Source organism: Lipophrys pholis, assembly GCF_963383615.2.
Source record: "Lipophrys pholis genome assembly, chromosome: 14".
Taxonomy (NCBI): Eukaryota; Metazoa; Chordata; class Actinopteri; order Blenniiformes; family Blenniidae; genus Lipophrys; species Lipophrys pholis.
In genome coordinates, this window is record NC_137633.1 from 17621792 (window position 1) to 17643267 (window position 21476).

General features: G+C 41.8%; 2 protein-coding genes across 2 annotated transcripts in view; both read left to right on the top strand.

Annotated features, from left to right (window-relative positions):
• Positions 1-765: 765 nt before the first annotated feature.
• cln8 (CLN8 transmembrane ER and ERGIC protein) lies at positions 766-5133 on the top strand. The gene is made up of 3 exons (XM_080480847.1): positions 766-915; positions 2160-2781; positions 3038-5133. The coding sequence occupies exons 2-3, from the start codon at positions 2242-2244 to the stop codon at positions 3362-3364; spliced, it is 867 nt and encodes a 288-aa protein (XP_080336973.1). The 5' UTR covers positions 766-915; positions 2160-2241; the 3' UTR covers positions 3365-5133.
• Positions 5134-6285: 1152 nt separating this feature from the next.
• Positions 6286-21476, top strand: part of arhgef10 (Rho guanine nucleotide exchange factor (GEF) 10) — a 62884-nt gene continuing 47693 nt past the window's right edge. Inside the window, exons 1-2 of the mRNA XM_080480611.1 lie at positions 6286-6447; positions 14972-15081. Coding sequence (XP_080336737.1) covers positions 15045-15081 — 37 coding nt within the window. The 5' untranslated portion in view covers positions 6286-6447; positions 14972-15044. The remainder of the gene's footprint in view (positions 6448-14971; positions 15082-21476) is intronic.

Sequence of the window (21476 nt, forward strand, 5' to 3'; positions counted from 1 at the left end):
GAATAGAATAGAATAGAATGGAATAGAATAGAATAGAATAGAATAGTTATACTCCACACAGTCTAGTAATTTACTGTATATACTGGAGAATAACACATTGTGGTCCATACAGCACAAATGAAATAAGGATTTGTAGAGCATCAATTTAATAAACTGTGGAAACGTCATCATTAGTTCATCTGTTGCATCAGATTGTTGGAGTGCAGTCGTTTAAAGAAACGCACATCAGGTAAACATGAAAAGTATTTTAACAGTTACATGCATCCCATTACCTAATACATACATTTGATCGTTCAAACAAATCTAACAATTTCAAATATTTCACCCGGATGAGTCAGTGAAGATTGGGTCTCAAATAAAATGTTGTTATTGACAATCGCCATGTGTTAATGTATTCCCTTTGTTTTCTTGTGAAGCACTGAATTTAATTGTATCTGAACGATGCAACATGGATAAATTGGCTTTGCTATGCATAAAATATCCATTTTTTTGAGCCAGTCAAAGCATTTCCACCAATGTGACAAACTGAGAACTTTAATAATGTCTAAGAACGTGACTTGACTAAACATAAAAAGATTAAAACTGTGAGTCTGACATGTGCAAGACTGCGTATTGCTCAATATTAAATACATTTCACGACAGGAAAGGGTTAACTCAACAACGCACAGCTGACTGATAATTGACAAAACACGCAACCAATGAAATGTCAGTATTTCTGCGGTTTAACCAATAAGATGCCTGGAGACTGAAAGTAGGCGGGATTTCTGGTCGGGATGTCACATGACCAAGTTGAAGTCGTGTGATGAGTTTTGCTGCCTCAGTTTTGGAGACATCGTGTCCTCTCCCGTCTCTTTAGTCTCGTTAGACTCTATGTGATCCAGAAGAGTCCAGATCACCGGTTTATGGAGAGATAAGGTGAGTAAACCGCTTGTTTTGTTCGCTTGTTCGCTGCTTGTGCGGTTGTTGGTGTTTGTTGTTCAGGATGTAGCTTAGCCGTACTAAGTGTACTTTATTTACCCTCAAACTATTTCCTCTTTTTACCCAAACCAGTAGATAAATGTATAAGCCTCGAGTTGTAGTTGTGTTGAAATGTGTGAGGGCCTTTTGAACGGGTGAGAGGATGAGCACTAATGTCAACATCACACATGTTTAGTCTGGTTGAATGTTTGACTTTCAGATGTTTTCCTATTATTCCTGTGAACGTCTGTTCAGATAAAAAAAAAAAAAGCACAAGTCGTCTCGCGCTTGCTTTTGACACACTTGGTTCTAAAAACTGTGTCTTTCAATACGATTATTACAGGTTTTATCATTCACTTAAGACAGGGGTGTCAAACATAAAGCCTGTGGACCAAAAGCGGCCCGCAAGAGTCTCCAATATGGATCACTAAGCATATGGTTTAAATTTCAAAGAGGTAAATGTTTTAAAATAAATTTCTTAAAAGTAGCGAACACAACACAACACTGAGATCTGACAGCAAACTAGTTTGTCGAAACAAACATAAAGTAACGGCTATCGGAGAAGTTTTTCGGATATTTCACAGTTTAGATTTTATTTATTATTTTCGGCCATCCCAGTCAAGAGATAACAGTCTTGAGAGAATTGTGGCGATAACTTTGGCCTTGGCTCTGAATCGGTGGTCCTGCCACCGTCGCCACCGTCTTGCAGCCAAACCCAACTTGGGATAATATTGTGACGGTGTCAGAACCTTTGGGTGATCGTGACGGCTGCTGCCACTTATGTCAACTAACTAACCAATAGAAATGCAGTATGAAATGACGTACTGATCAGCGTGACGCTGGCACTTAACCCTGATAGGTTTTCATGTTTCGCTTTCGTGAATGGATGGCGCACGCTTATGATGTGTCATTCTTGCACACTTACGTCGGCTCACGTTCAATTTGCGTTTTAATCGTGCAATCTGCACACAGAAAACTTCATGTCGTGGGCGAAGTGTATTAGATTAATGTCGTACAAAGTGGATAGCATAAGATTTTTCTAATCACACAGTTTGATTTAAGTCTTTGGATCATGATTTGGTATCACAAAATAAAAGGAAGAAAACCTCCTGATGGAAGTTGCAAAGCTTGTAAAAATTACATAAGTGTTTATTTAGAGATCAGTTACAGTTTTACTGCAGTAAACGTTTGTGGTTTTGCAGGTGACCCGCACATGATGCTTGTGTGCAGCCCCACCTGCAGGTAATCCCTCCGCCAGTGGCGCTGCTCTACACCTCGACCATCATGGCTTCTGAGCAGCAGGCGTCTCCTCTACACCAGCCCAGCTCTGATTACTTCTCATGGGGCTATCGCCTCCAGCTGATCGGGCTGGGGTTTGGCTTCTACGCCGCCGTCTTCCTCGTCTCCCACCTTCTGTCGGCAGCGCTGTCCCGGACGTACCGCTCCCTGCCCGCTAAGGAGAACGTTTTCTGGAACCTGGCAGCCACTCGGGCTGCGTTCGGCATCCAGAGTTCCATCGCTGGACTTCGGGCTCTGACCGAGGACTCTGACTTGTCCAGAGACAAAGTGAGGGGCCAGGAGGACTGGTCATGGTTTAACATCCTCACAGCCACGGGCTTCTTCTTGTTCGAGAATGTGGCACTTCACGCCTCCAACGTGGCGTTTTGGTCGTTCGACCTCCCGCTGGCGACGCACCATTTCTTCGCCCTGTCGGGTTACGTAGGGGCGGTGGTGTGGGATTCTTTGGGACACTACTTACCGATGGTTACACTCCTGCTGGAAATGAGTACACCGTTCACCTGCATATCCTGGATGTTACTGAAGGTAAGGCGGGAGATTTCTCATTTCAAACTAATCTGCTTGTAGCTACATCCTCTTCTTCAGATCCAGTTTCAGCGTCTGCGCACATGTCCTCTGGTTTCAGTTCCTCTCATGTGTTTTTGCCCACGATCAGATAAAAAGTCTTAAAAAAGAGGAAGTTAAATTGAACGTTCAGGCTTTTTTGTTTTTTTCCCATCGACTTCCAGATTTGCTCACACAAATACACCCTACTGACTTTCCCTCGCTGTGTTTCCGACAGGCCGGCTGGGCGCGCTCTCTCTTCTGGAGAGCCAACCAGTGGGTGATGATCCACATGTTCCACTGCCGCATGGTCCTCACTTATTACATGTGGTACGTGACCGTGACGCACTGGGGAGACCTCAGCGTCCACGTGGCCCTGCCCCCGCGCTTGCTCTTCTTCGTCGGCCTTGCTCTGCTCACATTTCTCATCAACCCCATCTGGACGCACAAGAAGACCATGCAGCTGCTGAACCCGGTGGACTGGAACTTCGGCAACAAGCCGGCGCCGCTAAACGGCATCTCAAGGAGTCAGCCTGGGGTTTCTGTGAAACCGCACAGCAGCTGAGGAGATTTTATAAGGTCAAATTCCAACTGAATTGCAAAAAAAAAAAAAGTGTTCCAATCGACATTTAAAGTGAAGATTGAAAGACACTGTTTTACACATCAGCACTTCTCTTATGTGGAACCTTCTGGGCTTTGTCTTGAAAACGATCATTTTGATCCTATGGTTTTATCAGAAGGTCTGTCATCTAAAGGTAATTTCAAACCGCTTTTTATTACTTTGTCTGTCTTCTCATCAGGTTTTCTGTTTGATGAGCTTTTAAAAGAGGAGTGTGCTGTTGTAGGCGTGTTGGAATGACGCCCTGCCTGTTTAAATCACCCTCAACACACTTGTGAAATGAACAGCAAGTGTGAGAGAATTAAGAAATGTAGTCAATAACACTGGGTCAGGAACACGAAACCTTATTTCTCCTCTCAATGATACACGACAGGTTTCAAACATTTACATCCCTTCATGTTTGAGGAGTGTATTTATTTTGTCTGCGAGGCTCTTTTTATTCAAACGGATGTTTTCAGAGTTTGGGGAGATGTCCCCTCAAAGGTATTCCAAATGTTATGTACTTAACCCACATAAGAAGGGGAGGTACTTTTTGTTGCAGATTGTTGCCAACAGCTATTAATATATGTGAGAAGTTAATAAAAAAAGTTTATTGGCATGTGGATGAGAGAGAGCATTAACCCTTTGAGCCTCATTCATGCGTGCTTTTATAACAGTCAGCACCGATTGGCTGAGGAATGCTGTATATTGGTGTTAAATCTAAAGAAGAAGCTTCGGTAGGTTCATCATTAGATCCAGTCCGAACTAAGTAGACAAATAGATTCAGTCATTCAGAAGTAAAGTTGATGTTTTAGACCATGAAATGCTGACTCCTCGATGAGCAACGAGGGGAACATTCATTATCGCCATGACAGAAAATAAGTATTTGCTTTCATCGTTGGAGGAAAGTTCAGGAATGGTCCGCCTCACAAAGGCCATGTTGTCTTAAATGCTAATGTGACCTCTCAAAACGGCAACAGCACCGCCGACACAGAAGAAGTATTCTGACCAGGATGTATTTTAATCCAAGAGAAACGGCTCAAGTTAGGAGAGTTTCACAAGTGGATGGGCTTTATTTGATTTATTTATTATGGAGAAAACTGTAATTTAGTTTGTTTTGAACACAATGGCAACATTGTGTGGAAAATCTCTGCCCGCTGTGGGTTTGGGTATTGTCATGCACACCCATCAGCCATAACATTATTACCACCCCAAGTGGAAACAATAACCTGCTTGCATTTCTCTGTGTTGTCTTCAGCGTATCTTCAGCATCTAATTAAGCCTGGTAATAATCTGCACCTTTTGACAGTCGATTCCAATATTGGTATTATTCAAGTCATTATCTCAGGCTGGTGAAAGTTTGAGAGTAATCTGTATTCACTCTGTTGTCTGAACTCAGATCGACAATACTGGCCCGATGGACGACGATGCAAGTTTACCTAGTTCAGTTTTTTTATAATGCTTTTGAACAACTTCAGGTGATGCAATGGATATGTTTTTCATAATTGTGTTTTTTTTTCCCAGAACAATGTCAAACATCTAGCAATACATTGTATTTTTCATGAGACCGTAACATCCACAACTAAAAACTATAATGAGGGGGAATTTCATTGTATTTGTATTACAAACTAACATTATTAAAAGAGTGGAATATTACATGTAAATGCATAGCCATATTTCAAATGTGTGTTAGAAAACAAGTTGGCTTGAGGCGTAAAATAAACTTCTGACACTGATGGGTTTCTGTTTTTCAATTTCAGATTGCACCACCAAGTATCTGCCGGTAGGTGGCAGAAGATGAATATTTACTGTAGTTCAGCATCAGTGATGGGCAGCGTTAACCATTGTGAGGGCCGTTAAAATCTAATCTTTATTATTAAAGGGGGCATAATTGTGACTAGGCACTTCTACCACATGGATATTCAAACTGTTTTGTTTAGGATTTAACAAAGAGAATACAATTTGCACCTTATATTTGTGGATTTTTAAACAGACATGCATGCATTCCTCCGATAATTCCTTTAATAATTCAGTGATTACAGATTAATTACATGTACTATCTTGTTAAAATTGCCCTCATTCTCCTGGTAGTTGTTGGAGTTTGACAAACTAGCATATAAAATAGAAATAGAGAGCCCACATGACCCACGTGTCACCTGTTCACCATGTGCTATATGTTAACACAGTTTTCCACAATAAATCAGATTATTCCCAAACAAACTATTTTTTGTGTGATCTACAACATATTTCATACTAGTTTCTTTTTAATAATGCTTCTTGTGTAACTTTAAAAAAAGGACTTAAAATATACAAACTCATTCTTGTATTTTTAAAGCACACATAGCAGAAGAGATGAAATTAAGTGCTTTTTAAATTATGTGTGTTCTTGCATTCTTCAATTTAAATTATGGGAAATTTGAACAGTTTTAGGTTTACATAATAGAGTGCAAAATATTGTGTTGAGCATGTTTACATTTCAGGAGATGAATCAATTAAAAGAGGAGAAAATGGGTCAATGAAATAAAGACAAAAAAAATCGATCTAAAATTTAGTAGTGTTTTCATACAATTCCCTTCTTATTTATGACGCTGCTGTGAAGACTGGATGAATCATAAAAAAAGTCTTGCTGTCAGTAAGAACTTGAACAATTAAAGTGAAAAAGGAAAGTCATCCAGAGGTTTGAATAGAAGTTATGAGGTGAAATAAGTCCATCTCCCTCCATCGCCTTCTTCCAGCTGTGTCCACCACAGCCACCTCACCCGTCACGTGACCAGCCACTGGAACTCCTCCGTCCTCCGTTCCACAGGGGAGCTTTGATTGACGTGCCACCCAACCAATCAGAGCCCCGCTTCCCCTGCGCGTCAGCCAATCAGCGTGTGAGCGGAGGCAGCTAGGGTTTTCCATGGATGGAGTCAGTTTGCATCGAGGAGAGTTCAGAAAAGAAGGACGAAAGCTGGACGTCTTCAAAGTTTTTATTTCAAACAAAGGAACTTGTCACCTTTTACACTCGAATTGGTTCAGCAGTGGAAGGACACGCTACTTCATTTGTGGTGAGTTGAGGACTTTTTTCCCACCTCAAGTTTCCAACAAAGTTTTTGATATCCATGACTTCACCTACTGCTGTAGCATTATGCTAAAGAGTGGACACGTAAACATGTGTAATCTTTATCACTGTGGTGAATTAAGTGTGTATTTGTGTTTTAAAAACAGCGTTCTGGTAGATTTTCAATAACGTGGCGCTTCAGCGAACTTGTTTTCATGACTGTCAGCTCCCTGCTTGCAGCTCAGTCACTCATGGTTTACATGTATTCATGCTCATTAGTCCATACTAATGGAGAAATATCCTCAATATATGGGACTACTTCTGCTTATTATCCAAACCACTTACAACAAATTGCTTTCAGTCATGTAACATCCCTACATATGGTGGGGTTTTTTTGATCATTTTCCTCACACTTTATGTATCTTCCAAGATGCAGTTGGTCATTACAAGCCAATATTTTGCTATTTCAGATTTATTTCAAACTAACGTGAAACTGGCAACGCCAATAACAGCAAAAATGCACTGGATGCTTGCTTGAAATCATCAGTCTGAGCTGCGGGAGTCATCCAGAAATTCAAGTAGTCATGCATAGCATTCCTCAGTGAGAACACTGTAAAGCGTCAGTCAACTGGAAGATCAGTCTAAACAGGTTGTAAAGCCATAATGTAATTAGATTGTTTCTTCTCCTGGTTTATCTTTCTGGACAGAGAAGGAACAAGTGCCCTTAAAGAAATTGTTGAGCTTTGTTATGCCTCCAGAAGATGGTTTGAATACAAAGAGGTCTTTGATCTGCATTGGTATTGTCCAGTGTCCTGCATGTCCACTTCACTCAGCCATACAAGGGTGAGGTGGAACATTTTGGGGTCACACACACACACACACACACACACACACACACACACACACACACACACACACACACACACACACACACACACACACACACACACACACACACACACACACACACACACACACACACACACACACGTAAACAAAGGTTTGCATTGGTAATTTGTTTAGCAAATAGCCAGGGTAGCCTGCCTGCAAATACAACTGCCTGACCCCCCCCCCCCCCCCCCCCCCCCCATGCTGTAATAGCACTGAGTGAAGGCTTCCCTTACTCAAATTTGCTGCAGTTAATTAATAGATCTAAAGCTCATGTAGGCACTTTTATGTGTGACACTGCTCTTTGCTGTATGTGTTTTGGAGTTTGTCATCACCATAAATGCAGGTAAAACATCTTGCCCTCTTCCATCGTCATCATATTCTGTGGACTCACTGGTAAAATGAACTCATTTGAAAAGTAATACCCGACATAAGCACAGGTGGAAGTCACAGATTACAAATGCTAACATTCTGGTGTTTAAGTAGTATTTTTGGGTACTCGGCTGGTCTGTTATTTTACACATACTTAAGTACAATTCACACCGTGTAATCTGTTTTGCTAACTTTGGAATAATAAATAAGTGCTGAGTACACTCAACATTCAAACCCTTTTTATCTGCATTTTTGTGGCTCTAGATTGTTCACCGTGGTGTAATTCTAATATTCTTTATAATTTGTCCAAGAAATGTGCTCGGTTTGTAGATTGTTTTATACACTCAATTGAATCAAATCCCTCCAGTAACAATCAAATTAAAAGCGTGTACCTAATGCATTAAGTACTTCCTGACAATTAACTGCAGTGCAAGTAACAGTACTATTCTTGGCAATAAAATACTTTTCAAGAAACAAAACTGTAGCTGTATTTGGGTACTTTTTCCATCTCTGCCCATAACAGCTCCTGGAAATGCCGTCTGTTTACCATGACTAAGCTCTGGCTGCCAGAGTACACAGTGGTTGAGCAGAGGAGCATACCATTCATTTTTAGAAAGACAGCTATGGAGTGAGTGTCCTCCCACCACCCGGCCAATGAGCCATTCAGATAAGACGTGGATTTGCAGCATAGTTTAGTAACAGCTGGGAAAGAAAGAAGGCCTGCTGCTCTTCTGCAGGTGGGTGTCATAAATCACATACCACACACTTGTTCATCATTGAGAAAACATGTGTAAATGTTGTGTCAGAATCCAGCTAACGTCACTGTTCCATTCGGGCTACATAGATCAGGCGAGCAACACAGTGCGTGATCCTGTCATTCAGACGCCCGTGCTGTAATTTAGTTCTTCGGATTGAGTTGCAGATGAGCACTGTGCAGAGCACATTCCTGCCTGCCTGAGGATGAGTTAAGCTCAGAGGTCAATGGCAACCCTGGCTCCAGAAACCGTCTCTCCCCTTTTGAAGTAAATGCAAAGACTCTGTACTCTGATGAGCAAGAGTTTTGCGGTTTCCTGTGGTCATTCTTTGTAATCTGATTGAGTTGCTCTATTCATATTAAAATTCCTGCAGAGCTCAAATCCAGCCGGTCAACAAAAGCCCTTTGGAGCAGCTGCTTATCCGCTGATCGCCACGTACTAAATAGTCTCTTCTGGTGACATGAGTAGTTTGAAAAGCTTTGGTGTGGCTCACAGGGTGGGTGGAGACCGTTTAGGGTTTGACAGCCAAGACTGCACAGGCCTCTGCTTTCACATGGACTCCATGTTTGAACTATTTTGCGGCTGTAATCGTTCCGTTAGTCCAGAAATGAGCTCAAAGGGACACATTGCTAACAATTTAGTTAAGTCCAATATCAAGAAAACTGTTTGTGTAGGAACATAAGTATGGGTGTTCATGGTGGTTTTACTGCGTGCTGCAATGCAACAGATGTCACAATACAGTAATGAATCATTGTGGCAGCTCAGCTTAGCTTAGCTTAGCTTAGCTTAGCTTAGCATGGGCCACATTCAGTTTGAAGATTTTTAGATGTCCTCTCATGTCATATGTTTTAAATGAGATAACGATCCTTTAGTTGTTCAGTACTCCATGTTACAGGAACTATAACGTGTTGCTGAGTGGAAATTTGACACTTGCCTTCTGTGCTTTTGAGTGATTCTTTAGTTTTTAGAGGAAATATTATGTTACAGTTGGTGGGGGAACAGTGAACCGTGCACGAGGAGACTTATGTTCCTAAAGGAGCAGAAATATTTCTTTCTGATGTGGGATTTATAATCATAGTTCCATCTACAAATGCACCTTTTTGCCCGTTGTTGATTCAACCTTGAGGTACATACTTCAAAGAATAGAAATGCGTACTTTTTGAAGTCGGTTATCTTGTGTGAGTTTGTGAACTTCCCTGCCCGAGTTGAGGTCTGGGTGTGTGGTGAAGTGTGGTGTGTCGGTCAAGGCTAGTTGGCTCGGAGACTATGACAGTTGCTGACGCTGCGCGAGCCTCCAGTGCTTCAGAGATGAGATTTAGGGGAACAGACTGTGCTACATGGTACAGTAAACAGCCCGGTTTGTTACCAGGCTGCTCACAATACAAAGAAAGAAAACCACTTGGGTCTTAAAGCGGGTCAGTTTAGGTGTTAGAAGCACGTATAAAAGTAATGAATTACAAAAACTCACACAGTCAAGTTGTATCTCGGTAATTATATTTGTTTGATATTTTTAAGCATGTAATTTCACTCACATTAAGCATAATTAATTCCATCATATTCTTCTAACAGATAAAAAAATTCTTCTTTATATCTACATTTGTTTTACCATAATGTTATTATCATATGTTTTATTTGTCAGAGAAATGTTTTAGAATGAAGACTGTACGATATATCGCAAATTCCTCATCGTTGTGACATTCACAATAAACATATTACAAAACATGTTATTATATTAGGCCAATCAGATGGAGCCCTAATGCGATTGACAACAGGACAAAAGATGGAAGCACAAAATCAAGGAAAAATAACTAAAAACAACAAATCCAACAAACTGCTCCACTTCTGTAACGCTGCTGGTGGAAACTGAAGATGCGATGTGACAACTTGAGTACACATGTTCCATGCTTTATGAGAATTGGAATATAGTGTAAACTATAATCAATAAATTAATAAAAAAGGATATTTACATGTGCAGCATTTATTAGGGGTAATGTTTTTGTCCAGGTATACATGCAAAGGAGTAGTGTTGTAGTCAAGACCACCTAATCCGAGAGACCGAGTCAAGACCGAGGCCAGAGAATCCTAAAACCAGATTTAGTGCACAGCTCATCCATTCAGGTCTGTTTAGGGAGAGGACGGAGTGCAGGGAGTAGACCCACTTTCAGTGGCATCACTGACGCTGTATTTCCTTTTTGGAGGTGCCATGTAAACACAATGAACATGTCGTATATATCATAAGCCAACAAGACCCAGTTTTTCCAGCAATGATGCTTCTGTTGAGCTCTTTTCAATAGTGAAGAGACTAGAAAGAGGCTCCTCTCCTTCCTTTTTAATATGCTGCTGGACGGCGTCCTGTCCTCCCATGAACCTCCCCACAAAAACATTACAGTACTTTGTTAAGCCTGTTCATCCACGCTTTGTAGGCCCGGGATCTTCTGTTTTCGTTCCAATCCTGATTACTGTAATCCTGACAGAAAGACATGCAGCACAATAAAAAAACCACCTAAAGAACTGAAAAGCCAAAGACAGACACTCGCAGCAGACTACAAGTCTCTCCCTCCCTCCTTTCCTCCCTCCTTTCCTCCCTCCTTTCCTCCCTCCCTCTCCTCCAGGCTTTTGTTTATGACTTTCAGCTCGTGTGTGGAATGCCACTTGTCTGTAAGAGTGTGCTTGAAAACTCCACAGAAGCCCCATGCCAGGCTGTTTGGCTCTCAGCTTTACGTTTTTGACAGGCATCCAGTGGCTGGTGACTGATTACAAGAAACTGATGACTTCTAATCAACTGGATAGGAATTTCATTGCCCCTTCTTGATTAGCACTGAACAATAATACATAGCATTTTAACAATGTGTTGGACCTTCCTCCTGTTCACAGACTGGAGTATGTTTTGTTAATGACAACAATATAGGTTGCTTGTGTCATTCACTGGAGGGATTATGTTGCCGTAAACCCCACATGTTTATTTTCTTTTCTCCAGCATCTGTAGGTTATTAGGAATACACAGGTGAGCAAATTGTTTGCATTATGCCGGCAAACCAGATGACTGTTTTCCTGTCTGCAGAGCACAGCTCAGCTTTCCCAGCATGTAATGACATGTTCAGCTGAGTCTGTCATCAACTACTGTCTTGCTTTTACCTTCCTGGTGTCTTCCCCTGTGGCATCGATCACTGCTGTCAGTGATAAATGAAGTCTTTGGTATAGTGTAGCCTGCGCAGGAACAGTTTGATAGCCATGTTTATATCAACTTCCTGGTTTGATGAGGTCATAGCCGTATGAAGTGCTTCTGTTGAGTTGGTGATCCTTGAAAGATGAGATGGGTTCTTGCTTGGTGGAATCTGCATGTGAAATCACACCAAACCACAGGCGTTACAGCATGTAATTTGTGGAAAGATTTCTTTTGAGTTGTCCTTCGGCAGCAAGTACAAATTCAGAAGTCTGTAATAATAGGAGTGCAGAGAATGTTGCTCTCCAACTGGAGTTTAATGCAACAGTTGGAAAGACAATCTGATTCTCAGCTTCTTTTGCAGTCATGCACTGAGCCACATAGAGGTTTGTGATGTGCTGGTTTCCATCTTTGTTTACCTGCAGCTCCTCTGCTTTGTTTCTAATGAGGGTTAGACTCTTTTGACCAGTTCAGATAAAAGATGAGCAATCGTGATGATATCTGTCATCATGGCTTAGAATCTATGATTTTGTTTGTGTTGTCTTTACGTATGGTGTAGTAAAAATAAATAACTTAGAGCATCTATTAACTAATATTCACATGTGATTTTCTTTGAAACATTTTACAAATACATATGTATGCAGATTTCCAAATATGTTCCCATGGATTCCCCCCAGATCGCTTTGTGGAAAGACTTCGGATCTTCTATTTGATTTCTGATCTGCCAGGACATAGCAGTGACTCCAAATAAAAGCCAACGGTTTCTGAGGTTTGCTCTTGATTCTACAAAGTGTCTTATTGTTTTCTTCGGACCTTCAACCTCAGAGAAGCCAAAGCTCGAAACCTCCACTGTGACTTCTGATCTGCAGAATGTAAACCACTCGCTTAATGAATGTTGTGAATGAAGGACAATCTTAGGATTTACTTCAGTAGAACAGAGACATTTTTTTATCAATGCTCTTCTTATCTTCGGTGCCTCTTCTTCATGAAGCGCACGGCTGAATACCTTCCTTCATTTCCTCGCCTTCCTTCCTTTTCCTCCTCCTAAACCTCAAACAATGCACAAGATGGACGAGATGAGTCACTGTTTAAAGCTCCTGTCACGGCTCGGCTGTTAGCTCTTACTTAGAAATGTGTCCGCTCATTCACATCTGCGTCTGCCATGTAGCTACCTGTTTCATACTCAGATTCCTCAAAATGTTCAATCTGCATCCCAAAGACGGCTCCACCGTCAGTTTTCGCATGTATCTGCGGTGCTTCTCGTCTTTGTCTCTTTGGTTTTCTCTCTCATGTTAAAGATAAGATCTCAGGCTATGTAAAGCCTACCTGTCTGGGTTTTTTTTTTTTATCTGTTGTTCAGTGTGTTTCCAGTAGAGACACACAATCTGCTTTCAGGCCTTCTGAAAAGAAAGAACAGTGAGGTATATGAATTCACACTATTTGTAGACAAAACACTTTCAGGTTTACAATCAGTTCACATTGTTTTGCAGGATGTTTTTGTTGTTGCTGTTGTTGTTGTTGCAAGAAGTAGGTTGTAGCTTGTCTAAATTGATGGAAATCGCAGAATAAAGGACACACGCCTCAACAATGGCTTCTTTATGCTACAGCATGATGTCACAACTGTCAGCCACTCCACTGGACATTAAGGAAGTCTGCAAATGTGGTTGTTCGAGTTGGGGTTTGACATGCATTTGACAGAAACTGTCACTCCTAGCTACAAATGGAATATCAGCCAAGAAAGCATCTGTTGCTTAGGAATGCAATGTCTCTCATGCCCATGCAGGTCCAAAGGCCTCTCCTGCCTCAGCATGCTAATGATATTTTCCTTGGCGTTCTAATAAGACAACCCCCCACACTGACTCTGTATCATATACATTTTAACAGATTCTACTCACAGTTAATAAAAGGATGATTAACTTAAGGATAGACATAGTAGCGTAGCATTTTCTTCAAGTTAACATGTTTTACTCAGGCTTTACCTTTATCATATTCAAATTCAAGAAATGATTTTTCTCTGGGCTTGAACAGAAACCCCAAGTGGTAGTGGTTGCCTGTAGCTGGGTTTAGTTGGTTGATCTTTATGTGAGTCCATTAAAAATCTCAATGAAAAACTTGAATTTCATGCCGTGTGCACTCACGTGGTCCTCGGCCATATCTGGAAATGACGTCAGAAGATTCACACCTCAGACGAAAGGATGTAAACAAAATTCATGCACAACAGCTGTTGTGATGTTGATTATGTTAGATAACTTTCACAGCAGCACTAAGTGCTCTGCAAAATGCAACAAGAGGTGTGCGAGAGAATACCTGTGGCGAGATTTGTACAAAGCTCAAAATACTGGTAAGAATTCCTCCATAATGGACCTCATTTGTGATCATCTCAAAGGATCCAGCATTTCTAAAGTTAACTGCACCTTGTTTTTGGTCCTGGAATTGAACCACAGGAGCACATGTTTGCTTTGCAATAATCTTAATTCAGGCTAGTTGCCTTGTGTAAAGAACGAAAACACTATAAAACAGTCACAATTTTGCAAAATCTGTAGTTAGGTATTTTAATCATCATACCCAAAATTATGTGTATTAAAGTTACAGATTTGAAATCCTGATTTAAAAAAAATAAGGCACTTAACCGTTCCAGTTTTTTTATGGTCTTCATGCTGCTTTCTTTTTATTTTAAATGTAAAAACCATACTAGTTTTGCAAGAAGACATCTCTTCATCAACCGGGGGGAGCCTGGGACGATTGTAGGACAACTGGTCCACAAACCATTCGTCCACAAAACTGTAACCCAGGACAACTCATCCACGAATGAGATTTCAGAATTTTTTTGAAAAAATAAATCCTGTACAATGTACTTTTACATATAATTTCTAATTGATATTTCAGACATTTTTCATAGATCTAGTATATGTCCATATATATTTAGTGTAATATCATCTGACTTTGTTTCTCACAAAGCATGGTCTTCTTTGCGCACACGATTTATACCCATGATGATGCACAAGCCATCAATTAACAAGCGTGAATGTTTAACCCATTTATCAACAGACCCCGGGAGAACTATTAAACCCTCTTTTGTTTTCATTCAACCGTCCATTTGTCTGAATTAGCTTTGCCTCAGATTCTGTTGTTGACACAAAAGCTACCAGACCGTGACCAACATAGCCGCGCTTCGACTCTGTGTTACTTTGATGAAGTAACACAGAGGAACGGGAGGTTGGGCTTTTGTAAACTGAGCTGCTAATGTGAATGATGAATGAAAAATTCCTTTTTTCGTTGAATGTGGTCACTGTGTTTATCAAGTATTCTTCTTCTTTTATTTATTTTTTATAACATTTGTCTTTTTCATTTAGGCATGTGTGTCAGCGTAGATTATCAAGTGCCTGCAGCTGACTGAAGAGCTTTTGCCGGAGAGGAGCAGCAAGCATGGACGTGGAAGAATTCCCTCCCCCGCCTCCTGAAAGTAAAGTCAACAAACCTTTATCGCCATATGATATGACACCCCCTACTCCTTGTTGTGTGATTACTCTTGGCATGTGGGCCGGTTAGCTCAGTTGGTTAGAGCGTGGTGCTAATAACGCCAAGGTCGCGGGTTCGATCCCCGTACGGGCCATAGGTTTTGACTTATGAGTAAATCTGATGTTATAACGAGTCTCATTAACAACCAGTGCATTAATACATTAGTGCTTGGTCTTCCAACTGCATTTGAAATAAACTAATATTACCTTGCAACATATACAAATTAAATATATTAAAATAATGCCAACATGTCAGATCGAGGCCTTGTTCACACAAGTTTTAAGTAAAAATGCATCAATTGGTCAGGCCGCTAGTGGGTGCCATTTGTTTTTTTGTAATGAAATCCCGCACACAGAGAACAATATGCTACAAACATTAACAATGGGAGTACACAAATATTCGTATGGACAGACGATGAAGTTGGATTTCTATTAAAGTGGTTGTCAACTATAAAACTACCAAGTCCCCGGAGAATATGGACTGGGAGTCATGACACTCTGGAGGTCGACATTGTTGTTGTTGTTGCCCGTCTACCCGCATATATGCAGAAGAACTATTTACTGAGGCCGTGGTTCACATGTGCAGTAGGAGCATTTCACACAAGTTGCGTTTTCACCGGTTTCCACGAAGTTTTGAGTGTTTTCAAAAAGTTACATTTTCTTTCATTCACACAGAGACAGACCATTTTTGAAAAGTTCCACCTCATTGCGTTATCAGTGGCTCTCATCAACGCTGTCATGTAAATGGACACTCACAACGCAACAAAAGTTTTTTTGTTTTCACTTGAAAGTGTCATGTAAACCAGCCCACAGAAACCGACACACTTACCAAGTACTGGTCTGTAGAACGGATGATGCTGATTATAAGACAGTCCTATTTTACAAGGCTAATATTTGGAAAAATATAACTTATATTTTGCATTGCAGATGTTTCCCAGTTGCATGCAGTTTCATACACACTCTCCATTGTCCTCAGCATGTTTCTGGTTTCGCTCTAGCTCTGGTTGTGACCGCTCCTCCCCGAGCATTGGAGATGCAGCATTTACCCTCATGTTTCTGAGGCCCCAGTAGCTGTTGTTTTGTAGAAAGAGGCATCACACCAAAAGATGAATGTCAAACCTCAAATATAAAACAACGATTATGTAATGTTGATTTGAGATGTCTTTTCTGTGCTTGGTCTAGGGGTTTATAGAGACTACTGTGTCAGGCCAGCAAGTTCACCTGCTTGCTTCTGTAGGTCAGCTGGTGGTTGGATGACTGGGACAGTATGAACAAACAACAGATTCCTCTCCTCTGTCGCTGCTGGGAGTGTGGGCAGAGGAGCGAGGGAGTAAGAAGGGGAAAATGTGCTGTGCTGCTGTGAATGCCAGACAATGTGCCTCAGTATTACACTGAATACTGCTGCAGCACACACACACACACACACACACACACACACACACACACACACACACACACAAACACACTGCCTCCGGGGATAGATACAGGCCAAAGAAATGCTCCGTCTCCAGCTGGTCAGTCACTTGCTTTGTTGCCAGGGCGATTCAGGAGCAGAATCGTAACCCAGTGACTCATTTGAGCAGACCATTATATAGCAGAGTCGAGATACGTCCTCAGAACAGAATCCATATTGTCATGATGAATTGACAATAGGCACTTCAGCCAGTTTGTGAGGGACACATTTACATACTGTATACGTCTGCTTGGTCCATATTGTGGGGTTCGTGGTTTGCACTCCTCCTCGCAGGAAGAATATCTGCAGTTTAGGGAATGTTTTGTGAAGTTTGCATGTTCCTAAACTGACCAGTGTGATGCATTGGCATGGGTTTATATCATGAGATCAGCTAAACGTAACTTGCAGACAAATCTCCACAAATCAGCAGAAGCTTCCTAAGCTGTACAACTTTCCAGTTCAGCCCCAGTTGTGTTTAATTTTTAACATAATCTCCACACTCCTTGGTTATGACTGCGTTTCTATTGACAACTATCCACATTATAATGACGTTTTGACAATGTGAGTGAGCTGTGTAAACTGAATCCACAGTTCATACGGCTGCTGATCAAAGTCCAAACCAATTCCAATCCGGGAAGGAAGACAGGTTCACATGCTAATTAAACACATTTACACTAGTCGCACATCACCCAAGAGGAGTTTGGACCAATGGTTCACTCGGCAAAGGTGCTCGGTATCACTGAAATTGCAGGTTTTTGAAAACTGCTCCCAAGATAGAATTGATTCTGGGAAAACACAACTTTTCTGAAACACTGCTACTTCACTTGTGCACTACGGCCGTAGTAAATGGTTCTTCTGCCCATGCGCGAGTGTTATGACACCCAGTCCATATTCTTGTGGGACTTGGTAGTTTTATAGCTAAGAGTCACAGGTAACAACAATCCAACTTGGTCGTCTGTCCATGTACTCGCCATTGTTAATGTTTATGGCGTATTGTTCTCTGCGGGCATGTGTGTGTAATGTCATTATAAAAACAACCGACAGCACCAACTCATGGCTTGGCATGTTAACTGCATAATTTTCAGTCTTTCCCCCAATTTATTAAAAATTTACATTGTTTTCAAAACATTGCTGTGTAAACACAAAACTTTTCTGAAACATACAAAAAAAACAATGTGTTTTACCTTGAAACGTCGTGTAAACCAAACTTTGGTCTTCTCGGCTGTGTACCTTACCTCTCTACCAATATCTACTGGCATATCCTCCAGCCCCCTTTGACCACAATTTGAAAGATCTGTTTGGAGAAGATAGATGTTTCTACAGGATCTTTGACTTTGGTTTCTCACTGAACACTGAAAGCTGAGAGAAATTCTTCAGAGTGAAGATATGTCTTAATTATCATTTTAGTTCGGAGTGCTAAAGTAGATTACAAAGACGAGAAGATCTCTTCATTGGAAATTATACGTGTTGGCATTACTGCACACGAAGGCAAGTGATTCAGTGTTATTCCGCTGTTACATGTGTGTGGGTTACCACTACAAACATCCAGAGCAATCCTGTAATTAAGCTGCTGGCATGCATACTCACACTGCCAACTATCAATGACCTCCTCCAGCCACAGCTGCACATGTACTATTGAATGGTCAGCGGTAACTAATGGTCAACAAAAACCAATCAAATCAAGAGTGCTGCATTCTGGTGTTGTCAAGTGTTTCCAAATGAATATACTTGTTGTCCACCTTCTCTATAGATTAACAAGTTCATTATGCATTACCACTGAGGCCCTTTATTATTGCATAGTCAGCTCAGCTGTTTCCAGGTTTGTTTCTGTGCACCTCATTGTTCATGCGCCTTCATTTATGTTAACAGATGGACGTTGGGGTCACATCGCTGACCTGGAGGATTAGTCATTCACTGTTCTGTCACTCACTGACTCCGTGGAACGACTACTTCTCGGTGCTTTAGGGAGTTATCTGAGTGATTTAGAACTGAGTACACTGCCGTGAAGGACTTCAAAGTCATTGTGTTTTGCTAAAGGGGGTTTCGCGGAGTTAAGGTTTACATGTCACTATTGCTGGGCCAGAATGGCACAGAGATGTAGCACAACGTGTTGCAACAGTGAATGTGTTTGATTTCATGCAAATTACAGAAGAAGAGCAAGGATTGCAGGAAAACATGAAATGACTGAAGAAAGACCTGTATTTAGAACATGATACTTTGTAAGTAAATGAGTGGGAGAGTAGTAAGAAGATAGAAAACAGTGTTTCATTGATGTTATTTGTAAGCTGTATGGTGGGTTTAAACAACGGATTGTGTGTCGATGCTGTTGTCTTTAATTATCCTCGCTGCTTGTGCAGATGGTATGCATGAGGAATCGGGGGCTGGGTGGGTGGTTGAAGAGGGTCGATGTTGATCCACTTCTGCACTGTGTCTGTGCTGACATCAGACCTCGTAACAGAAGCAAAACTGAGGTCAACTGGTGTCTGGTACGAGTGGATGAGCACAGTTTGAGTCCACAATAATGACTTGCATGTCCTGTCCATACCCCTCCTCCTTTGCATGAATCTGTGAAACAAACTCACAGCCTGGACTGCTGTATGTCGCTCGTGCTGGGCTCTGTATAAATCAAAGTACAGCTGGTAGAGAGAGACCTCTTTGTTTCGGTGCTGTTCTGGAATCTCTGACTTTACCTGGCTACTGATTAACAACTGTGGAAAGGGGTAAAAGCACTCCCAGAGAGGTCAAAATGCCGAAACCCGGGATCGAACCAGGGACCTTTAGATCTTCAGTCTAACGCTCTCCCAACTGAGCTATTTCGGCCTGTGAGTCATAAGCCACATGACACCTGCAGTTATGGTGGAAATGAAGTCATGTGATCCTGGAATTTTCAGTTTTCTTTGGGAATACAGACAGGATATGACAGAAGTTAGGATAAGACTGCAAGTTAAAACTGTTGTTGGGATCTCACCAGACCACAGACAAAAACCCTGTAGCCCCCATGCATGCAAATCCTTCCCACTCCCTTCTCAAGGGACACTGACTGCTCCAATGGCTTCTCAGCCAGTCACCGATTGCTTAGGATTTGACATCTTTGAATGCCTCAGCCTTATCAAAAAACCTTTGGAAGCATTCATCTCCTTTTCACTCTCTCTTGCCCTGTGGACTTCGAAGGAGCGCCGACAGCCCAAACTCTTAGCCCAGCCTGCTAACAGCTAACACCAGAGGCCTGAACCCGAAGGCCTCAACTGGTCAGAGCTCCACCACATCCAGAGGCGAACACCAGCGTCTGCCTCGTCAAATGCAAGGACTCAGCCCTCGTTTTCCTTCAAGGAACGAAACCTGGGAGGCCGCAGTTCACAGAACTCTGTGCATTTTCCTTCAACAAGCAGGACAAAGCCATCACATATCAAGCGATCAGCTCCTCTGCTACGGGAAACAACCAGGAAGCTGCAGAGACTGCTCCCGAATCACAAAGATTCAGCTTCGTCTTCTCTTCCTCCTGCACAATGCAGCCAACCCGAGTTAGCACGGAGCTGCTAACTGCAATCAGAAGCCACCAGCTTCTCCGGCCAGTATGACGACAGCCAAACTCCTCCTTCAAAGACATTAGGACGTGGTAACGACTGGGCATTACACGAGATGCTTAGTTAAACTTTATGCAATGCACAGAACTGTTTAACTTTTATGAAGATATGTTGATTCTATTGCTTGTGATTTAGCTCTATTGGTAATGATATCAGGAGTACTTTGCTACCTGTGGCCTTTCACATTCAGATAGTCCGGGACTCGGTTCACTTGGGAGGGAGGGGAGCCAAGAATTTTCACACCTTCATTCACCAGCGAGGAAGTAAAGAAGAAACACTACTCATTGATTGGTCCGGACTGAAACCGGAAGTCCCACTGCTTTAGCCTGTGGTGGCTCGGCTAGTTAGCTCTTGGCTAATGGGTAGCCACAAACAACCGCGATATTTAGTCTTTAGGCCAGATATCATTGAGTCTTCCTCACTACTTCTTCCTCACTACTCAATGTCTGCCCTTGAGATATTTTCCAACTTTTTCTTTCTGCGTCTGCTTCTTCTGATTCGTGGGGTTAGCTTTATTTGTTTACAACCCAGAATGCATTGTGCACTATGTCTTCCTACCTACTACCTCTCCCTGCGTCCTCTCACCCCGTCCGCTAGAGAGATAGATTGGAAACAAACCAAGACCCACGTTTTCAAAGGGACCAGAGATCGCTTGTTAGCTCCAGTTAAGAGTTCATGGCCGTGTTCACTTTTCCCAAAGGAAACGTTTTAATCCCAAAGAGAACTCTGGTCCGGACCAAACAGGGGAATGTGAACACCCCTTAAACGTGCCTCACACCAACATAGGGGCTGCATGCTAATTTTTTGCTCGACAAAGTTGTTACCTCACAACCTTACACATATCACATCAAAGACAACTATTGTTGACTCCACACATTTTACAAGGCAAATCGCATTCACATAAACTCATTTTATAAATTGTCCTTTAACATAGACGCACTCAGGAAGCAGACGTTAAAGACTAGCTTCAATGCTCATTTTTTCTACAAACACATGGTCAGGACCTAGGTCGGCCATGTTGCTTTTCTGTTACGCACCACTTTGAATGTCGTTGATTGTGATCTGCTGTTTTGCTCATAGTTCCATCACACGTCTCATACATTCCCCCCCCCCCCCCCCCCCCCCGCTCTCTCTCTCTCTCTCTCTCTCTCTCTGTCTGTCTCTCCCTGCATGTCACACACTCACCTACACACACCAAGCTGTATATAGGTCGTCTCGGTTTTTTCTTTGTTTTCATTGTTAAGAAATATACTTGTTTGAATCATACTTGCTGTCTCATCAATGTGCACAAAGATTAATGAAA

Excerpts from the sequence above, each read along its gene's own strand:
- cln8 (XM_080480847.1), top strand. The coding sequence starts at position 2,242 with ATGGCTTCTGAGCAGCAGGCGTCTCCTCTACACCAGCCCAGCTCTGAT. Across the intron at positions 2,782-3,037 it reads TATCCTGGATGTTACTGAAG|GCCGGCTGGGCGCGCTCTCT; the intron begins GTAAGGCGGGAG and ends TGTTTCCGACAG.